The sequence below is a fragment of the Enhydra lutris genome, unplaced genomic scaffold, assembly GCF_002288905.1.
Source record: "Enhydra lutris kenyoni isolate GAN:26980312 unplaced genomic scaffold, ASM228890v2 scaffoldscaffold1, whole genome shotgun sequence".
NCBI classification, from domain to species: Eukaryota; Metazoa; Chordata; class Mammalia; order Carnivora; family Mustelidae; genus Enhydra; species Enhydra lutris.
The window spans coordinates 68,289,977-68,310,660 of record NW_019154085.1 but is presented as its reverse complement, the minus strand read 5'-3'; the positions used below and the strand labels follow the sequence as shown (position 1 = coordinate 68,310,660).

Below are 20,684 nucleotides of genomic sequence, written 5' to 3'. Positions count from 1 at the left end.
TAGTTTATATGTCTCTAGGAATGCATCCATTTCTTCCAGATTGTCAAATTTGTTGGCGTAGAGTTGCTCATGTTTGTGGGAATTTAATGGGTGCAGCCACTATGGTAAGAAATAATGGAGGCTCCTCAAAAGATTAAAAATAGAACTACCATATGATCCAGGAATTCCTCTTCTGGATATATATCCAAAGGAAATGAACAAAGGATTACAAAGAGATATTGCACTTCTTTGTTTACTGCAGCATTGTTCACAATAGCCAAGATATGGAAGCAACCTAAGAGTCTATCTAAACAGATGAATGGATACAGAAATTATGGTACACACATATAGCGATATTATTCAGCCATGAGAAAGAAGGAAATCCTGCATTTGTGACAACATGGATGGACACTTGAAGGCATTAATACTGAGAGAATTAAGACACAAATACTGTATGATATTACTATAGGTCAAATCTAAAAGAGCCAAATTCATAAAAGCAGAGGACTGCCTGGGTGGCTCAGTCAGTTAAGCAACTGACTCTTGGTTTCAGCTCAGGTCATGATCTCATGATCTCAGGGTCATGAGATCAAGCCCTGGGTGGGGCTCCAGGCCGGACTCTCTCTCCCTCACCCTCTCTGCCCCTACCCCCTGCTCACTTTCTAAATAAATAAATAAGTCTTAAAAAAAAAGCAGAAAATAGATTGGTGGTTATCAGAGACTGGGGAGTAGGTTAATCGGGGACATATTACTTAGGGATACAGACTTGGAGATCTAAATCACAGCATAGTGATTACAGAAAATACCGTATTATAAATTTCAAAGTTGCTAAGAGATTAAATCTTAGTTGTTCCCACCACAAAAAATTGTCACATAATTTATGTTAGCTAATAGAGGTATTAGCTAACAGTGTGTGTATACACAGACACACACAGACACTATACCTGTTTATGTAAGTATTTCAAACACCTTGGAAATCTTAAACTTATACAATATTATATTTTAATTATGTCTTTAAAAAAACCCCAACAAACTACTCAGTTGACTTTAGGAGAAAAGGCCCAGCACTGCCCTTAGCGGCCTCATTTTAGAGGGCCTCTTTTTTTTTTTAAAGATTTTTTTATTTATTCATTTGACAGAGATCACAAGTAGGCAGAGAGACAGGCAGAGAGAGAGGAGGAAGCAGGCTCCCCGCTGAGCAGAGAGCCTAATGTGGGGCTCGATCCCAGGACCCTGGGATCATGACCTGAGCTGAAGGCAGAGGCTTTAACCCACTGAGCCACCCAGGCGCCCCTAGAGGGCCTCTTAAAAAAAAAATTATTGCCTAGGCCCTCCTGTAGCTATGGCCCTTAGGGCACAGACTAAAGGGCCAACAGGATATCCCCACCTGGGGCCCATCTCATTCCTTTAAAGACTGTGTTCAAGGTACCTGAGATAAATTTCCTGCCTGAACAGCTCTGCTTCCAGGGTCTCCATGAGCCTCTTCACCCAGGTCCACCTTCCCTAAAATGCACCCCTAAACCTAAATGGTGGCCAACAGATGGCTCTTTGCCAGTGGTTCAGAATTTAAGCACACAGGCTGAAGAACCACAAAAGTTCCTTTGAGGCCTGTCATTCACAGAACAGGTGGAAGAGGAGGAGAGGGATGGGCTGTGGGGTTGTTCTCCTCTGGCTGCTACATTTTGACATGGAATCCTGAAAATTCTCAAATCCAAGCTATATGTACATGCTATGAACATATTTTTTTTAAATTTTATTTATTTGACAGAGAGAGAGAGAGAACACAAGTAGGCAGAGAGGCAGGCAGAGAGGTGGGGGGGAGCAGGCTCCCTGCTGAGCAGATAGCCCGATGCGGGGCTCTATCCCAGGACGCTGAGATCATGACCTGAGCCGAAGGCAGAAGCTCAACCCACTGAGCCACGCAGGTGCCCCTCTGAACATAATTTAATAGCTTGTTTTTATAACAGTGAAATCTTTTGACCTACTGCTTCAAGGCCTGAAAATGTTAGGGGAGGGCCTAGGAAGGAGAAAAGCAGCAATTGATAAATGGATTTCAGGTACAGCCCTTGCTAACAGAGAGGCTACAAGGGAGCCTGCTCAGTTGTGGTTAAGTTACAGCTACCGCCATCATCTTCAGCCAGTGGAAACTTACTTTGCAGGCTCCCAGAGCCTTAATTGCTCTCTTACAGTGTTCTTCTATGATCTTTCAGGCATGTAGCCGTAGGATTATCTGAATAAAAAACTGACTTGATTATTGGCTAAGATCATAAAGGCAGTGTAGTATAGTGGTTAAGAATATAGCTCTAAAATCAGGTGTGGTACATAAACAATGAATTTTGGAACCCTGAAAAAAAAAAATTAAAATTAAAAAAAAATTAGACTGTTTTGGTTTAGTTCATAGATTGTGAGTCACTTAATGTCCCCAGACCCAGTGACATGCTGGACCTGGCTTGCACCAGATGAATGAAAGCCCATTATATGTGTATCTTCCTAATTCCATGTTCAGTGACATCACATTGGTCGTTTGCTATTGACCCTGTGGGAGCATTTATACCATGGAAACTGGCTACAAATCAGGCCCACAGAAATTGGTTCAAATTAGTTTCTGCTTTTGTAAATTAGTAATCCTTTATAATAGTTATAATTAGTAATCCTTTATAATAGTTCCCACATTATAGGGAAGCTAGGATAAATAAGAATATGTGAGTCATATATAATCATTTAGCAAGTACTCAATAAATGCTACCCAGTTATTAATACTACATGGTCAGAATGTACAAAGGCCAGCTCTTTATAAGGCAGAGGAAACTTCGGAAACGAAAGATACATTGGAAAGAGACAATGGAAAGATTTCCATTAAGGATGAAGTGCTGATGTGAGATCTTTGAAAGTCACGTTCCCAGTTCCATCTCTTTGAAACGTACTTCTTACCGGTTTATGGTCTCTGTCAATAGAGGAAGCGGGAGGGGAAAGAAAGAAGGGAATCCTAACTGGGCAAGCCAGAAAGCCATGTGTGGTAAAGCAGAGATCTCAGAATTTTAGGTGCTTGTTTTTAGCCTCTAACAGCCAAGAGGTAAAGCCTATAACCTTGTAAGAGCTACTGAAGAGCAGTTGACCTGCTGAGTGTTACTTACTCATCACCTCCCATAACAGCTATGCCTCATATTTGATAATTCTTCATTTTCACACAGATTCTGGTTGAATTCCGTAACAGCCCTGTGAAGCAGTAGATGAGGAAGTAAGCTTAGGTGAAACCATTTGCTCAGAGTTATGGTTAACTGAGTTTCAACACAAGTTGACTCTAAGTCCAAGACTCTGTATTAGAAATACAAATCTCAGGACCACCGTGTTTTGAAGGAGCGTCCCCACCAAATATCAGAATTCAGTAGTCAATTCTTTCCTATCAGTTGATAGAATTCCAACTAAGGTACAACAGACATCCTGATAGTCAGTGATAGCCTTTTTTGGGCTCTGGATCTATGTGGAGGTATTATTCCAATTATTCTCTTGTTACACTATTATCACTGAAGCATTCATTTTACAATTGTGTGGATGAAGGTTTAGAGAGAAGAAGAACAAGAAAATCCAGGGAAGTCTTCTATGAGTCACACTGTTCTCCTGGGCTGATTTTCAACACAAAATATAAAAGTCCTTTTTCTCAATTGATACCAATTCTACTCAAGTAGCTCCTGAGTTTCAGGAGAGCTAAGGCCATTTCTCTTGCCTTTGGAAAACTAAAGATCCTCCAAAGCCATCTAGAAACCCTCATGTACTGACAAATTCAGGATTGTATCAAAAACATTATTGGAAATGAGGCCCATTAGGAAGGACCTAGTCATTTTACCATGTTTCTTGCTCAATTGGTGTTCATTGATAAGTCAGGTTTTAACTTATTTCAGAATCACATTTTGGATACGAGATAGCAGAGATCTGCCAATCCAGATGTGAGCTATATAAAAGCTATTCCTGCAGGACTAATCTTAGGGCTTCCTCTAAGCCTAACAGTCACACACAGGTCATCAGGACTGAAGCTCCCCCTTCTAAGTGATGATCTTCCTACAATGAACACAAGTTATTTTCAAGGGGCCTAAACTCAGGGAAGAAGGGACGGTAATATAAAAGTCATAATAGCTGATTAATGCTGTTCTCTAGATTTTTGTGGAAGTGATGGATTCCAGTTCTGCTAACATTTAACTGGATAGTCATGAACCAAGTTTGTTTTCTCACTAACTTGAAAAAGGGGTTCCATGTGCTCTTTTCTAAGACTCTAGATATCATAACCCATGTTATATGTAAGCAACATAAGAGCAACAGCTGAGTACAGGCTGGAAATTCAGAGTGGGTCATTTTTTTCTATTTTCATAATTTGTAATTTTATCATAGAATGTAATAAAACATTCCCAGGAAAAGTATCACTGATTAAGGGCAATTTATATCCCCCAGTACACTGCTACTCCTAAGCATCTGTGAGGTCTTAGAATTAAGAAAAAGATTTTCTTGAACACCAAGTCACTTAAATCCTTGGGAGATGGGCACTTATTACACTGCACAAGGGCTACACAAAATGGTCTCTCTCCATTTTTGTGTTCTTAAAAAAATTAAGAAATACAATCCCTTATTTGGATGGTACTTTACAATTTACAAGTTTTCACACACACCGTTCACTTATACTGTATCTCCTATAATCTTCAGAGGAAGTGAACATTTTCCTCACTTAACACATGAGAATACTGACCCTTGTCCCAGGTGACATTACTGGTAATGGTGGTATCAGAAATAGAATTTGGGTCTTTTGAGCCCAGTGTTCTTTTTCTCACATACCAGCCACACTTCAGCATTAGAGATTTTGTTCCAAAGCATTTCTATTACTTTGTCCAGAAAAAAACTTTAAAAACCTAGTACAAAAATTCACAAAAGATAAAATTACTTGCCATCAAAGCCTTACTGGTGGTACACCTGATTTCTGAAGTCCCCAGAGGCAGGTCCTGCATGTTCAGCACCACGTAGGTGGGTTCTACACCATACACAATCACTGCCCCACAGCTTTCTGACCAAATCAAGTACATTAAAAGACAGGCATGATAACACATTACCAGAGACCTGAATAAATGACCTCACAAAGTGAAACAGACCTTTCTGAAAGCCTACCTGAGTACAAGCTGTTCCATCCTCTGACTGGGAACTGGTAATGGAATATTAAGAAGCCAAAACGGAGATTCCTGCTATGAAACTAACAACACAAAATACTGTAATTTTAGAAAAGTTTGTAAAAGATGGCTGATTGGCTATGTTGAAACTATCAGTGGTTAGAAACTATATATTGAAATCTTAAAAATCTAAAATCCATTTGAACTTTAAGAAGTTGGGGAATTGCAAACACGAATGGGCAGAATGAATCCGTACACCTAGAGTCCAACAAAAATATCCAGGAACATTGGCCTATTGAGAAAAGCATTGCAACGTGATGACTATTCAAAGTCTTCCAGTTGGCATTCTGAGTTAGGACTGTAGCATCTTTTTTTTTTTTCTTTAAATGTGCTTGTTTTATATGAAAAGGATTTTAAAAACACAACATACTAAGTATAAGCAAATTAGAACCTTTTGGGGGCGGTTAAGATTAAAGAGATCGATTAATGTTCTTAATTATAATCCCTGAATTCAAAACATTTACTGAACATAGGTGTTCTTTTATTCTTGTCTTTGAGGCAACTTTCTAATTCTTTGGTAGCACTAGAAGCTCCCAGAATCTGTTAACCAGATCTTTAAGTAAATAATTTCCCAGCACTTTTTAATGAGTCAAAAAGAACCCCAAGTCTTTTTCCCAAACCTGTAAGACATTATTGCAAACCTATAAGACATTATTATCAATCAGCAAGATGATAGCAGGAAAGCAAGAACTCCGGTCTTGTTCTGTGTAGACTGGGGATAAAAGAAATCAAATGGGAATCTCATCACTAAATTATCAAATGAGGCAAAGCCAATGGTTTTTTACCCTAGACTTATGCCCAAGGTTCAGGCATGGCGCTAATGACACTACGACCTTGGATGCTGTGTCATGTTTGAAACAACTCAGTTCTCACAACCACCGAGCAGCTAGAGCTAACAGGAGACGCATCCTCTCCAATATATTGTAGAGCTTTCCCTATTTAGAAAACACCGCAGTACCAATGTTGAAACATCAGGACTATGGAAAAGATTTAAAAACGCATTGTCCAATAGAATGGGAAGATGAAAAATCACGGGCTTCATATCAGATTTTCTTTCACTCATTCAACCTCATTCCTTTCCATATGGTTCAAGTTTATTTAGTCTGTTTATTCAGTACTAGTACAAAACAGAATGAATCAACATTCTTACAATATTGTAAGACTAGGATCACTCCTAATACTACTTTCCTTTAGTTCCTTCCCCCCTAATTTTAAGTCATCCATTCCTTCAAGATGCAGTATGTCAGCATTACTGAAACAATATATTGTATCTAGAGATTTTCTAAACTTTGTAGGGAATTGATCTATAAGCACAAAGATAGACTCTACCAATGAGTTTTTGTGGAGTTTTTTTGGTTGTTTTGGGGGGTGTTTTTTTTTTTGCTTTAATTATACCAAAAATTGTTTCTAAAGGGCACCTGGGTGACTCAGTGGGTTGGGCCTTTGCCTCAGGCTCAGGTCACTATCTGGGGGTCATGGGATTAAGCCCCGCATTGGGCTCTCTGCTTGGTGGGGAGCCTGCTTCCCCCCTCCTCTCTCTGCCTGCCTCTCTGCCTACTTGTGATCTCTGTCAAATAAATAAAATCTTAAAAAAAAATTATTTCTGAGACTTAGTGTAAGCTAATTAGGTATTTGAAAATTGAGTATTCTTCCTCAACACAAATAAGAATAACCAATAATCTTTCTCATTTAAAAGATAGTAACATCATCCTTTATTGTTATAAAACAATATATAAAGTAAGTTAGCCTGAAAGCTATGGCTTGTTCTCACTCAGCAAAAAAAGTGTAACTGGTAACAAATAAGGTGTAATTTCCGTAACTGGGTATTTTTGAAAAATTTAAAGCTTTCATTCATAGAAGAGTAAAAAGCTGTTGCTACACTTTTCTAGTCAGCTTGACTTGTCAGAAAATTTAACATCAATATTGACAGTCTTAGTTCTTCCTTTTTGCCCTATCATATACTCAAACTTAAAAGGCAGTTACTTGGGCACCTAGGTGGCTCAGTCAGTTAAGCATCTGCCTTTGGCTCAGGTCATGATCCCAGGGTTCTGGGATTGAGCTCTGAGTCGGGCTCCCTGCTCAGCGGGAAGCCTGCTTCTCCCTCTCCTACTCCCCTTGTGTTCCCTCTCTTACTGTGTCTCTCTCAAATAAATAAATAAAATCTTAAAAGAAAAAAAGGCAGTTACTCACATTAAATTCATGTGTTCCTAAAAATGTACAGTAAGTTATATGGGCAAAGGTACACATCGCATTTGGGGGCTGGGGTGGGGCGGTAGAGAAGTTATTCCTCAAAAGCAAAAATTCTGGTGCTAAGTATTTTACTTACCAATTTTATTCTTTCAAAAGCAATCAAACATATCAATTTTAATCCAGTGAGCATCCAATTTGCCAAATCTCTTGATTTCCAAACTTAGTTATAATGATGTTTTCCCTTTTCCTAGTACTTTTTACAAACTGATAGCAAAAATGTAATAACCAGCGTGCCTGGGTGGTATAGTCAGTTAAGCGTCTGCCTTCGGCTCAGGTCATGATTCAGGGGTCCTGGGATTGAGCCCCACGTGGGGCTCTCTGCTTCTCTCTCTCCTCTGTGTGTGTTCTCTCTCTCTCTAGCTCTGACTCTCTTTCAAATAAAATCTTTAAAAACAAAAACAAAAAGTGTGACCGCTGAAATTGAACTTCTCCCATCCAAGTACTAACCAGGCCTGACCCTGCTTAGCTTCTGAGATCAGATGAGATCCAGTGCATTCAGGGTGGTATGGCCATAGACTGAAATCAAACTTCTGACTCATAGACAATGCTACCATGAGCTAACTTCAGTTATTTGCCTACTAATATAAAAAACTAATATAAAAAACTTATAAAAAATAATAGGCAATTATGGGGTGCTAATTTGTGAAAACTGAATATATAAAAATGGAGAATTGCCTGAAGTAAACAAAATCAATATAAAATTTTAGAGTCGGAAGGAAATTTAACAGTCGTCTAACCAAACTTAATTCCTGGATAAAAAGAATGAGGTACAAACAGATTGAAACACTTGGCTAAAATCACACTTCTCGTGAGTGCCAGAGCTAGAACTAAGTTGGGTCTAGTATTCCTAGTCAATTATTTTACATTACACAATACTCATAGTTTGGAAATTTTATTATTTGGAAATTTATCTTCAACAGATCTTTGTTAGAATTATAAAACAACCACAAAAACGTTCAAATTCTGTATCTATTCTTCCTTCCTAGCTCATGTTCTGTTGAATAAACAGTTAAACTTTAGAAGGATAAGTGGTTAGGACCAAGGAAATAGACAATTTAATTAAAGTGGATAAAATAAAGATCTGATCATAATGCTTTCCTCTAATTCTGAAATAGGTTGATTTCAACATTAATTCTTAGATATTTTTCACTCACCTTTCAGACTTGCTTATACAAGGTTGTGTGGTAACAGATCTCAAGATGTGGAGTTGATTCAATGACAAAGTTCATTTGAACACTTCCTTCATAGCTACTACTGCAACCATGAAATCAATTTCTCTCACAGGAGGTTTTAGTTTCAGAGAGCTCACATACATAATAATCTCAATCAATGAAAATAATAGGCAGCTTTCTGTTTATTCTTTAGAAGAACTACATCTCAGATGGAAAGTAAATTAGGGAGTGAAGCAAAAGTTAACCCAGGATAAATTTTTTCACTGACAGGAAACATCAGTTCATCATTTCATCAAGAGATCTACATTATAATGTATGGCATATTTAAGACACAAAACTTGACGAGATTTGAGGTGGCCACTTACAATGAGAGCTTAAAGAAAGATACATTAAAAAAAGACACTTTATAAAAGGGATGGGAAAATTAAAATTGCAAGGCTAAATCAAAATGAAAATCTGAAAAGTTAAAGCATATTTGTTTTTATTTAATAGTGATCACATGAATTATAAAGAAGAAAAGGGATATTAGAATAGAGCTTGGGTAAATGTATGCATGCTATGGTTAAGAATAAACATTGTTCTTACATATTATGGTTAGTGAGGACAGTATCAGTATAACAGGGAACTGTGATTATTTAAAAATATGCAGAACTGATTTAATCTGTACTTTAGAAATAACTTGAATATAGTGTTACACGTTGAAAAGAATTCAGAAGAATAACTAATACCAAATATACACTTGTGTATAAGAATTCAGAAAAGGCTGCAATCTGTAAAGTTAATCAGCTGTATTAAAAATGACACAAATCCAAAACAAGATGCATGTTATATAAAAAGGGACACTGTAAGATTTACTTGCTCCGTTAAATCCATGGTTAAATCCACGAAATTTCCTTTTAATGAACATTTAGACAGAAACATGCAAATAGTCTTAGGTTCTACTTAGAGACTTCCCCAAACCCGCTAAGGCTACAATATCCCCCTTTCAGCAGCTAAGCAGGTATTCGGGTAGCTGCTTCCTCCTCTGCATCAGCTCGGTTTGCATTAATTTCTGCGAGTGTTCGGCCGAACCGTGCCCATTCATCATTTCGGGGGACAGCAATCTGCTGTTAAAAGAAAGACAATGTTTTATGTGCGCTGAAATAAAAGATCATCTTACCCAATATTTCAGTTTGTTTTCAAATAATTTTTCCATTAAAAAGTAGTAATTGACATAAATGGTCTTTCCATAATTACAGAGACTATAACAATGCTTTACAATACATTTCAAAACAAAAGATGATGTTTGGGACGTGTGTTGTGACAGCCTCAGAAACGCTTTTGCTGTTACCACCATCAGTAAAAGAGAGAGTAACAGTGACACTCTGCAAATATAACTCCTATGCACTATTTCATGGATTTTGCTGGTGGGGTGGAATTCCTTAAAATTTTTTACTTCTTGCACTATTCCGATACGAAATAGTTTTTGAAGCATGCTTCAAAGGGCTGGTTTCTTATTAGAAATTTATTTTTGTTTGGTGCATAAGATAACCATTTTCAATATCTTAATCCCTTCATCAGAAGGTACATTATGTTTTACCACTTTAGTGACCTACAAATAGCTAAAGGAGAAAAGAGGCTCATGATGTTTTTGCCTCCCTGAAGCATCCAATGACTAAAACTTTTTGATAATTGCTGTCATAATATTGGAGAAATCTCAACACTGCCGAATTAAGGCACAAACCACTCAGTATAGCAAATGAATGTGCCTGCTTCTTAATCTACCATATTAGATTAGATTAGTCATATCCAATATGGTAACTACCAGACACATGTGACTGTTCACACTTAAATTACTTGAAATAAAATTTAAAATTCAGTTCTTTCGTTGTGCTAGCCACATTTTAAGTGTTTGATAGCTCTATGTGGCTAGTGACTACTGGATTAGACAGTGCAGATATAGAGCAATTCCATCTGTGTGGACAGTTCAATTGGCTATTCTAAATGATTCAATCTACCTCCCTCCAGACCCAATTACTAGAGGCCACAGGGAGTCCAGAGGGGATGGGGACTCATAAGCCATAGCAAAAGAAACAGTGACTAAGGCTTCTTTAGCCAGGGCTAAAAAGAAGGAAATCATTCCTGAACATCATGTATAGCCAACCCAAATACTAAAGAAGACACAAAGATGCAACTCATCCTGCTGGATTCAATGATAATGGCTTTCCAACAAGGTTCAGAAGTCAAGATTCACATTTCACACAGTCATCAAATAACTCTCAAAGATACTACTTTTGACTTCTACTTCCTGGCCCAAGCAAATCTAAACATACAGAAAAATAAGAACTTAAATCTGTAAAGTCCCAAATTTCGTAATGCAGAGTCTATAATTCAACTGTAACTCCAAATATCTTCTTTCTGAAAAGTTCCTAATCTCTAGTAATTTATGCTTCAAGAAATAAGGTACTTCCAATATATGATATTATCCTCAAAATCTGTTGTGTGGGGACACAGAACATCCAATTTAGAAAGAAAATAAATCTTAAGAGTTGTTTCTGTTGTGGAAAAAGTTTTATCTTTACAACCATATGGTTTATACAACTCATGAACCTCGAAGACTAGTTTTAGCCACAAAGATACCATAACTACAATGCCCTGAAAGCAAACAGATGTATCAAAATTACAGGCAGTGAGCCCCATACCTCTCCCACATCATAAATGACAATCTGTCCTTCAGAATCACCCACAGCAATCTCTCTTCCAGAATGGGTCCATCTTACACGATTAAGAGCAGGATTACCCTCCACAGAAATGCTGGCAGTTGGCACCTGAAGTCATTTAAAATATAGTGCAGTTAAAAGTTTCATCAAGATTTCTATAAACATGTAAAACAGTAACTCTTCTTTCTTCCAATCGGGCTACATTTTTTAAAACAAAGATGAAAATAGATGAAGAATTTTCCCAACTTTCTTCCTGTTCAGTGATACATTATGAATGACATTACAGACAATCCTTGAAAATGGTTTGGGAAAATAACTTAAGTTCTTATATAAGAAATTCTCACATGACTGGATACACACATCATTTTGAAAGATCTTCTCCTTAATAAAGGATTCTTTGTTGTTATTTTAACTTTTTTAAGAAATCAAGCTGTTTGAAAACATGGACAAAACCCCATTTTAAAGAAACATTTCAAAAGCCCTCATAAACAGATTATGGTTCAATTTTAGAGGACAGAAATTACTTTTGTAGCTTGTGACTCTGTCAGCTGAAACCTGTGATTTGATCCACAGTTCCTAGAAAGAGTTCATACTGAAGGTGCAGTCTGGGTCTTGCCAAAGCTCTTGTTCCCATCAGCTGCCTAGAACAGGGTAGGATGACAGCACCAAGACAATGGCACCCCCCCTCCCCCCCACCCCAGAATCTCCCTGTACTTCTCTTATGCTGAGGAAAAGAGATTTATTTGCCACACCCAGAACAAACAGTCAATGTCTGACTCAGACTGGAAGCACAAAAAAATTTTTGAAACCTGATTAAAAATAATCCTTTTAATTGACATTAGTCATCCCCAGATGACTAATTTAACTCCTAGAATGCCAAAACTGTTAGAGAGAAAAACTGTAATTTAGATATATTTTTTGAGTTAAGGATTATAGGAAAGACCCACATTTAAGTATAACCCCAAATCTCAAACACCAAAATCCAAACTGAAAAAATACAATTGGTACCATTTTAGGTAACTATAAAAGTATAATTAATCCCAACCACCTAGTCAGATACTCTTTCTCCTAGAAGTATCTGAATATTCCTCCTCAAAATACTAAACCAGGAGCTGGCACACTTAACTACTCTTACATTTCTAATATGTAACTTCCTTGGCCTGTATATCCAACTATTTTACTTCAAGTGATTTGGATGGCTGCCACCAGAAATATGAAGAAATATGGGAAAGAGTGGGATGTGGGGGAAGGCACCAAGAGACTTTATCCTCTATAACTGTTTCTGACAGAACTTCTAAAACATTATCTCTTACCACCACATAGAATTCAATTCAGTATAGAATTCAAGGAACATTTAAAATACACATATCTAAAAGTAAGTAATAGCTGTAGTTAAATTTCATTTCCAGGAAGTAATGTTAGCATAGTAATTAGGAAATTTTGTGGTTTCTCTATTCATTTTATAGTAATAACACTCTGTTTTCAAGCCTTCATGGAACAAGTCATCAAAATAAATTTTTCTTTCATTTAAATAAGACAGGCTAAAACTAATGTTTATGGAAGATATACAATTCTGTCAAGGCTAAGAGATAATTTAGAAATTCAGAATTAAGGTTAACATACTTCAACAGTCTGAAATGATCTGCTTTGTAGCCTGCGAGTAAAAAATAACCCCGTTGCCTTATGAATGAGACTTTGCCAGGACACTACAGACATGATAGTGCTTTTCAGAAGTAAAAGGAAATGCCCCAGTGCTCTTGGCAACATTATTTCTCCCTTCAGTACTGCACAGCATGCTGTTTATTATTAAGGGTACAAAGCTTATTTGGTTTCTTTGTGATGAGGCTACAATCACTGAGCCCTTTACATTCCTTGGGATAAAAGGAATTTCACAAATTATTCAATAAATCTCCAATTTTCTATTTTTCAGTGCAATTTTTGTTATTTTCCTGCTCACCTCTGTATCATTATTGAGATTCCACAAATCCAGCCTCCCCATGCCATCCACACAAGCAAACAGGGCTGGGTGGGTGGGTGACCACATAACATCATAAACATAGTCTGAATTATCTTCAAATGAGTACAAAGGCTTGTTATTCTGAAAGGGAAAAGTTGATTCTTAGCATAGTCAAAATACAACATACATTCAATAGGTATATGAATAACATTTTATGATATTTAACTCAGTCTAGAAAAAGTTCCTCTTACTTGTTTCACTACAGAATTACCTGGAGTTATGAACTGAGAATCGACTATTGTATTGCAGTTTAACTTCTAGACACCACACTGTTTTAAAAAAGGAACAGAATATGCTTCAAAAACATTTGCCCATGAGAAGACTCTGGGAGGATGATAGCAATGGCAGTTCACTTTTTGAATTCTTTTAACTCTCCCCATAAACCCAAACAAAGCAATGACGATAGCAAAACCAAAGATTCAAAGACAATATGAACAACAAAATCAGGAGACGAAGCTCCAAATATAATTAGAAAGAAACTGGGGCACCTGGGTGGCTCAGTGGGTTAAAGCCTCTGCCTTCGGCTCAGGTCATGATCCCAGGGTCCTGGGATTGAGCCCCTCATCGGGCTCTCTGCTCGGCAGGGAGCCTGCTTCCTCCTCTCTCTCTGCCTGCCTCTCTGCCTACTTGTGATCTCTCTGTCAAATAAATAAATAAAATTTTTTAAAAAATCATTTAAAAAAATAAGTAGAAACAAACTTCTACCAATAACAAGGCTTCTGTGGTACAAACATTTGTGCAGGAAGAAGTGTGGAAAGGCCTCAGGCTTCTGACAGCCAGAAAGCAGAACAGAAGAGCCTCATAGTTGACAGCAGATACTTACTGGACAGTGTCAGGGAACATGCTGAGTCTGAGAACAGCAGCAGAAACTGGGAGTTCAATGTAATTCTATTTATAAATAAGTGCAAGCAGACTCCAATGTGATATAAGTAAGGTCTAATGGTGCAGTCTGAGTTCTATAAACTCTCAAAATTAACAAACCAAAGCTCCCTTTCAGGACAAAGTCTCACCGAAGAGAAACTGCGAGGAGTAGAATCAGCGTTGTAGAATATAGCACAGTAGGGACAAAGGGAAAGAGAAGGCTCAGATAAAACTGGCGGAGAGAACAGAAAAGGCACATCTCAGAAAGTACAAGACTGAGAGAGGGAAGTATTTACTTTGCAAAAAACACAGAGGAGAAATCTTTAGCCTAAACTACAAAACTAGAAAAGCTATCCTATGCCCATTCCCACCCTCCTAAAAGTAGAGAAAAACTAATTTCATTAGTAGAGAATAAGTGACAAAAAAGGATTTTGGTCAAATCTCACACAAAGTTATTGTGGCAGACCTTCAATAATGCTGTCATGACAGTTAAATGGAAAATGGTAGACAAGATGGATTTGCACATGCACAAGAATGAAGAAGGACCCCTCCTTCCTCATACCAGACACAAAAAGTAACTTAAAATGTACTGGAAGTCCTAGCCAAACAAAGAGAAATAACAGACATCCAAATAGGTAAGGGAGAAGTAAAACTTTCACTATTTGCTGATGACATGATACAGAAAACCCCCCCAAACAGCAAGAAGTGATTAAAAAAAATCAGTAAATTCACAGGATACAAAATTGATGTACAGAAATCTATTGTATTTTTATATATCAACAATGAAGCAGCACAAAGAGAAATTAAGACAATAATCCCATTTATAATTGCACCAAAAATAATAAGATACGTAGGAATAAACTTAACCAAAGAGGTAAACAACCTGTATCCCCGAAACTATAAAACACTGATGAAAGAAACCGAAGATGACACAAAGAAATGGAAAAACATTCCATGCTCATAGATTGGAAGAGCAAATACTGTTAAAAATATCTATAATTAACCAAAGTAACCTACATATTCAATGCAATCCCTATCAAAATATCAACAGCACTTTTCACAGAACTAGAACAGACAATTGTAAAATTTATATGGAACCACAAAAGAGCCCAAATACCCAAAGATATTCTGAGAAAGAAAAGCAAAGCTGGAGATATCACCATTCCAGACTTCAAGTTATATTATAAAGCTACGGTCACCAAAATAGTATGATACTGGCACAAAAATAGACACAGAGATAAATGAAATAACAGAAGACCCAAAATAAACCCACAACTATATGGCCAATTAATCTTCAACAAAGCAGGAAAGAATATCCGATGTGAAAAAGTCTCTTCAACAAATGGCATTAGGAAAACTGGTCAGATACATGCAAAAGAATGAAACTGGACCACTTTCTCATGCCATACACAAAAATAAACTCACAGTGGATTAAAAACCTAAATGTGAGACCTGAAACCATAAATCCTAGAAGAGAACACAGGCACTAACTTCTCTGACGTCAGGTGTAGGAACATTTTTTCTAGGTATGTCTCCTGATGCAAGGGAAACAAAAGTAAAAATAAACTATTGGGACTACATCAAAATAAAAATCTTCCGAACAGTGAAGGAATCAAGCAAACTAAAAGGCAGTCTATGGAATGGAAGACAGTATTTGCAAATGACATATCTGATAAAGGGTTAGTATCCAAAATATATAAAGAACTTATACAACTCAACACCCAAAAAGCAAATAACCCAATTTAAAAATGCAGAAGATATGAATAGACATTTCTCCAAAGATGTACAGATGGCTAACAGACACATGAAAAGATTCTTATCATGACCTATCATTAGGGAAATGCAAATCAAAAGCTACAATGAGGGCCCCCTGGGTGGCTCAGTCAATTAGGCGGTTGACTTCAGCTTGGATTGTGATCTCAGGATCCTGGGACTGGGCCCCACATGGGGCTCCTCACTCAGTGGGGGGTCTGCTTATCCCTCTCCCTGTACCCCTCCCTCTGCCTGTGTTCTGTCCCTCAAATGAATGAATAAAATCTTTTTTTTTTTTTTTTAATTTGACAGAGATCACAAGCAGGCAGAGAGGCAGGCAAAGAGAGAGGGAGAAGCAGGCTCCCCGCTGAGCAGAGAACTGGATGCGGGGCTCGATCCCAGGACCCTGAGATCATGACCCAGGCTGAAGGCAGAGGCTTAACCTGCTGAGCCACCCAGGCGCCCCAAATGAATAAAATCCTAAAACAAAACAAAACTACAAGGAGATATCACCTCAGACCTGTCAGAATGGCTCTTATCAATAACACAAGAAACCAGTGTTGGTGAGGATATGGAGAAAAAGGAACCCTCTTGCACTGTTGGCAGGAATGCAAACTGGCACAGCCACTGTGGAAAATGGTATGAAGGTTCTTCAGAAAGTTAAAAACAGAGGTAACCCTATGACCCAGCAATGGCACTACTGGGTATTACCCAAAGAATACAAAAACACTAATTCAAAGGGATATATGCACCCCTAGGTTTATAGCAGCATATATACAATAGCCAAGATATGGAAGTAGCTCAACAAACACACAACAAAAACATACATGAGTGTTCACAGCAGCATTCACAATAGCCCCAAATGGAAACCACTTAAACAATAACTAATGAATGGATAAACAAAAAGTGGCATATCCATACAATGGGACAGTATTTGTCCAAAAAAGGACTGAAGTACTGATATATGCCACACATGGATGAACCTTGAAAATATTATGTGAAGTGAAAGAAGCCAGTCACATATTGTGATGCCATGAAATGTCTATAACGGGAAGTTCTGCAGAAATAGAAAGTAGGTCATTTCCAGTAGCTGGGTGAAGGGAAAGGAGGAGTGACTGCTAACAGATTTAAGGTACCTTTCCAAAATTTGAAAATGTTCTAAAATTAGACAGTGATGATAGTGCATATCTCTGTGAATCTAAGAACTGTACAATTTAAAAGGGTGAATTTTATAGTATACAAATTACATCTCAATAACAGGGTTTTTTTTTTTAATTTTTTATTTTTTCAGTGTAACAGTATTCATTATTTTTGCACCACACCCAGTGCTCCATGCAATCTGTGCCCTCTCCAATACCCACCACCTGGATCCCCCAACCTCCCATCCCCCGCCCCTTCAAACCCTCAGATTGTTTTTCAGAGTCCATAGTCTCTCATGGTTCACCTCCCCTTCCAATTTCCCTCAACTCCTCAATAACAGGTTTTTAAAAAAAGATTTTATTTATTTATTTGAGAGAGAGAGCAAGAGAAGGAAAATAAGCAGGGGGAGTGGAAGAGGGAGAAGCAAGCCTCCTGCTGAGCAGGGAGCCCAAAGCAGGGCTCGATCCCAGGACCCTGGGATCACGACCTGAGCCGAAGGCAGAGGCTTTAACCCACTGAGCCACCCGCGTGCCCCAATAACAGTTATTTTAAAGAAAAGAGATAAAGTGAATTTCTTAAAAAGCGATAGAAATTAATAAAGACATACCTATAAAGGCAGCCCCTAAAGAAGAAAACCAAAGCAATACTATAGAATACAAAAAATAACTCAAGAGAACTCTCCTAAAATAAAAGACAGCTTGAAACTACATATTTAAGAGTAGCCTGAGCATCTACTACAATCAACCCTTTAAAGAAAAAGAAAAAAATTTGATCAGAAAGGTTTTGTAAGGACAATTAAGGACAACAATGCTTTTTGCCAAAAGATGACAGAGTGATATATGTAAGGTAATCAAAGAAAACAGTGTAAATATGGATTTTATATACAGCCAAACTGACCTCTGTAACCCAATAGGCTCTTGTGAATATGAGAATAATGAATGCATCCACAAACACACTACTATAGTGTGACCAAAAAAACTGAGGAGATGTCGACGTAAGGACAGGCAGATACCAAGTGATTCATGAGGGTAAACTCTTCTTTATGGAATTGTAAACAACCTACAACTATACACAACAGTATGAACAATACAGTAAAAATGCAAAATCCAGACTGTGAGAAACTCTAACAAGACAACCAATCTGGTTTCTTCTTCAACAAGGACGAATCAAGAAGAGAGGGAAGGAAGCCCTATCTTAAGAGAGGGGCTCAAAAGATGTGTTACTTGCAAATATATGGATCTCATTTGGATTGTGCTTCAAAAAATAAACAGTAAAAAAAAAAATTTTTAATTGAAAACTGATTGGCTATTTAATGAAATTAAGAAATCATTTAAATTTTGGGGGGTGTGATATAGAGTATCATTTTTTTTAAGACTTTATTTTTTAGAGATATGTATTGAATATTTGTAGATGACATAACATATCTGGGTTTGCTTTAAAATCCAGGGGTGGGGAGGGTGTGTACATGGAAATGAATCAAACAAGATGGGCCATGTGATGATAATCATAGAAGCTAGGTATTGGGTACCATGGCTTCATTATACTCTTCTATTTGATTTTGTATCTACTTGGAATTTTCCATTAAAAAAAGAGTTTAAAAATATTTAAAATTTTCATTCAGATATTAATGTCAAGATTATGACTTAATAGCCAAAAATGTTTACCTGTAATTAAGAACACTTTTTTTGAAGATTTTATTTATTTATTTGACAGGCAGAGATTACAAGCAGGCAGAGAGGCAGGCAGAGAGAGAGAGAGAGAGAGAGAGAGGAGGAAGCAGGCTCCCTGACGAGCAGAGAGCCCGATGTAGGGCTCAATCCCAGGACCCTGGGATCATGACCTGAGCCGAAGGCAGAGGCTTTAACCCACTGAGCCACCCAGGCGCCCCTGTAATTAAGAAATTTTTAAGCAAAACTTTGAAGTAAGCTAGAAACTGAACCTAAGAGGTTTTTTCCTCTCAAGATCACCATTTTCTGTAACTCTCTTTGGCAAAAATGCCAAAAGAAGTCTCACTCTGAAGTAGTGGTTTTCAACACAGGATGAGCAACACATTCATCTGTAGAGCTTTTTTAAAAAAAGACTTACTTTATTTGTCAGAGAAAGAGAGAGAACACAAGCAGGGATAGCAGCAGGGGGAGGGAGAAACAGGCTCTCTGCTGAGCAAGGAGCCCAGTGTGGGACTTGATCCCAGGACCCTGGGATCATGACGTGAGCCAAAGGCAGACACTTATCCAACCGAGCCACTGTGCCAAGGTTTTTAAAACTCCAGATGCAGCCCCCTGCATCATACAATTCATCAGTGTTTCTGGTGTTGCTGCACTAGTGATTCTGATGCACACCATGATTAAGAGCCACCATGCTAAGGTATATTATTCCTAAGGTGATAGTATATTTCCTCAAAAATATTCCATTTTTAGCCCATTTTATGGTCTCCAATCAAGGACTTAACCACAGAAGTTGTTCAAAATCAAAATCATGTTCACATGCTCCTCTCTGTAAGCATATATATAGGTCCACATAATTTTCTAAAGAAGGGGTTATCAATAGAAAAATGGATAAAAGATTTGAACAGAAATGTTACAAAATGGCCAAAAAGTATATGAAACGTGTTTAACCTCATCAGTCTCAAGGTAATGCAAATTGAAATCACAATGCAATGCAACTACACCTACCAGAATTATTAAAATGAAAAAAAAAAAGGCAGAAAATATCAAGTGTTGAGAAGGCTGCAGAACAAGGGAAGATTTCATATGCTATGAGTTGATTATAAACTGGTAAAATCACTTTGGAAAACTGCTTGGCAGTGTCTACTAAAGCAGAATGTAGGCGTATCTTAGAAGTATTTTACTCCTAGGTATATCCTCAACAGAAATAAGTGCTTATGTCCATCAAAAGACATCTACAAGTGATTCGTGAGGAAAATTTTTTCTTTAAAGAAGTATAAACAATGCCAGTAGCAGCACTACTCTTTAACAGCCCACACTGGAGCAAACCCAAATACCATCAGCAGTAGAACGGATAAACTGTGGTATACTTACATATTGGAATAGTATACAACTGAGAGAACAATCAATGAATCTCACAAACATAATGTTAATAAGCAAAAACAGCCAGCCACAAATATGTAAATATTATATGATTCCATTTTTATAAAATATGAAGTTATATGCAAATTAAACTTATTTATGTCTTTTTAAAAAAGATTTTATTTATTTGAGAGAGAGAGACAGAGAGAGCACAAGCAAAGGGAAGAGAAGAGGGAGAGGGAGAAGCAGGTTCTCCACTGAGCAGGGAGCCAGATGTGGGGCTCGATCCCATGAGCAGAGCCAAAGGCAGATGCTTAACTGACTAAGCCACCCAGTCGCCCCAACAGAATCTCTTTAAAAAGAAATAATTCCAAGGTCAGAAATATCTTCCTATATAACTTGACTGAGATATGACCTTTTTGAGAAGGAATGTGTCTATTAAAAGCAAAGGAAATACAAAGAAGCAGAAGATAGTACTCAATTCAAACATTGTCCAGGAGAGAGTCTCAGCCAAAGGATTCTAAGAATTACCATCCATGGCAAGGCTATCTCCATGTGAAAATGAATGAATCACACTATCT

At 37.6% G+C, this 20,684-nt stretch overlaps 1 protein-coding gene across 6 annotated transcripts in view; it reads right to left on the bottom strand.

Moving 5' to 3' along the window:
* Window positions 1-8,772: 8,772 nt before the first annotated feature.
* LOC111142574 (dynein cytoplasmic 1 intermediate chain 2) overlaps window positions 8,773-20,684 on the bottom strand; it is a 54,893-nt gene continuing 42,981 nt past the window's right edge. For 3 of the 6 annotated variants that reach the window (XM_022495864.1, XM_022495855.1, XM_022495873.1), the window contains 3 exons: window positions 13,265-13,405; window positions 11,290-11,415; window positions 8,849-9,714 (listed from right to left, as the gene is read on the bottom strand). In XM_022495864.1, the coding sequence (XP_022351572.1) occupies window positions 9,601-9,714; window positions 11,290-11,415; window positions 13,265-13,405 (381 nt within the window). In that variant the 3' untranslated portion in view covers window positions 8,849-9,600. Of the gene's footprint in view, window positions 9,715-11,289; window positions 11,416-13,264; window positions 13,406-20,684 lie in introns of all 6 variants that reach the window. The other 3 variants (XM_022495881.1, XR_002640270.1, XM_022495888.1) reach the window with 3 other exon arrangements.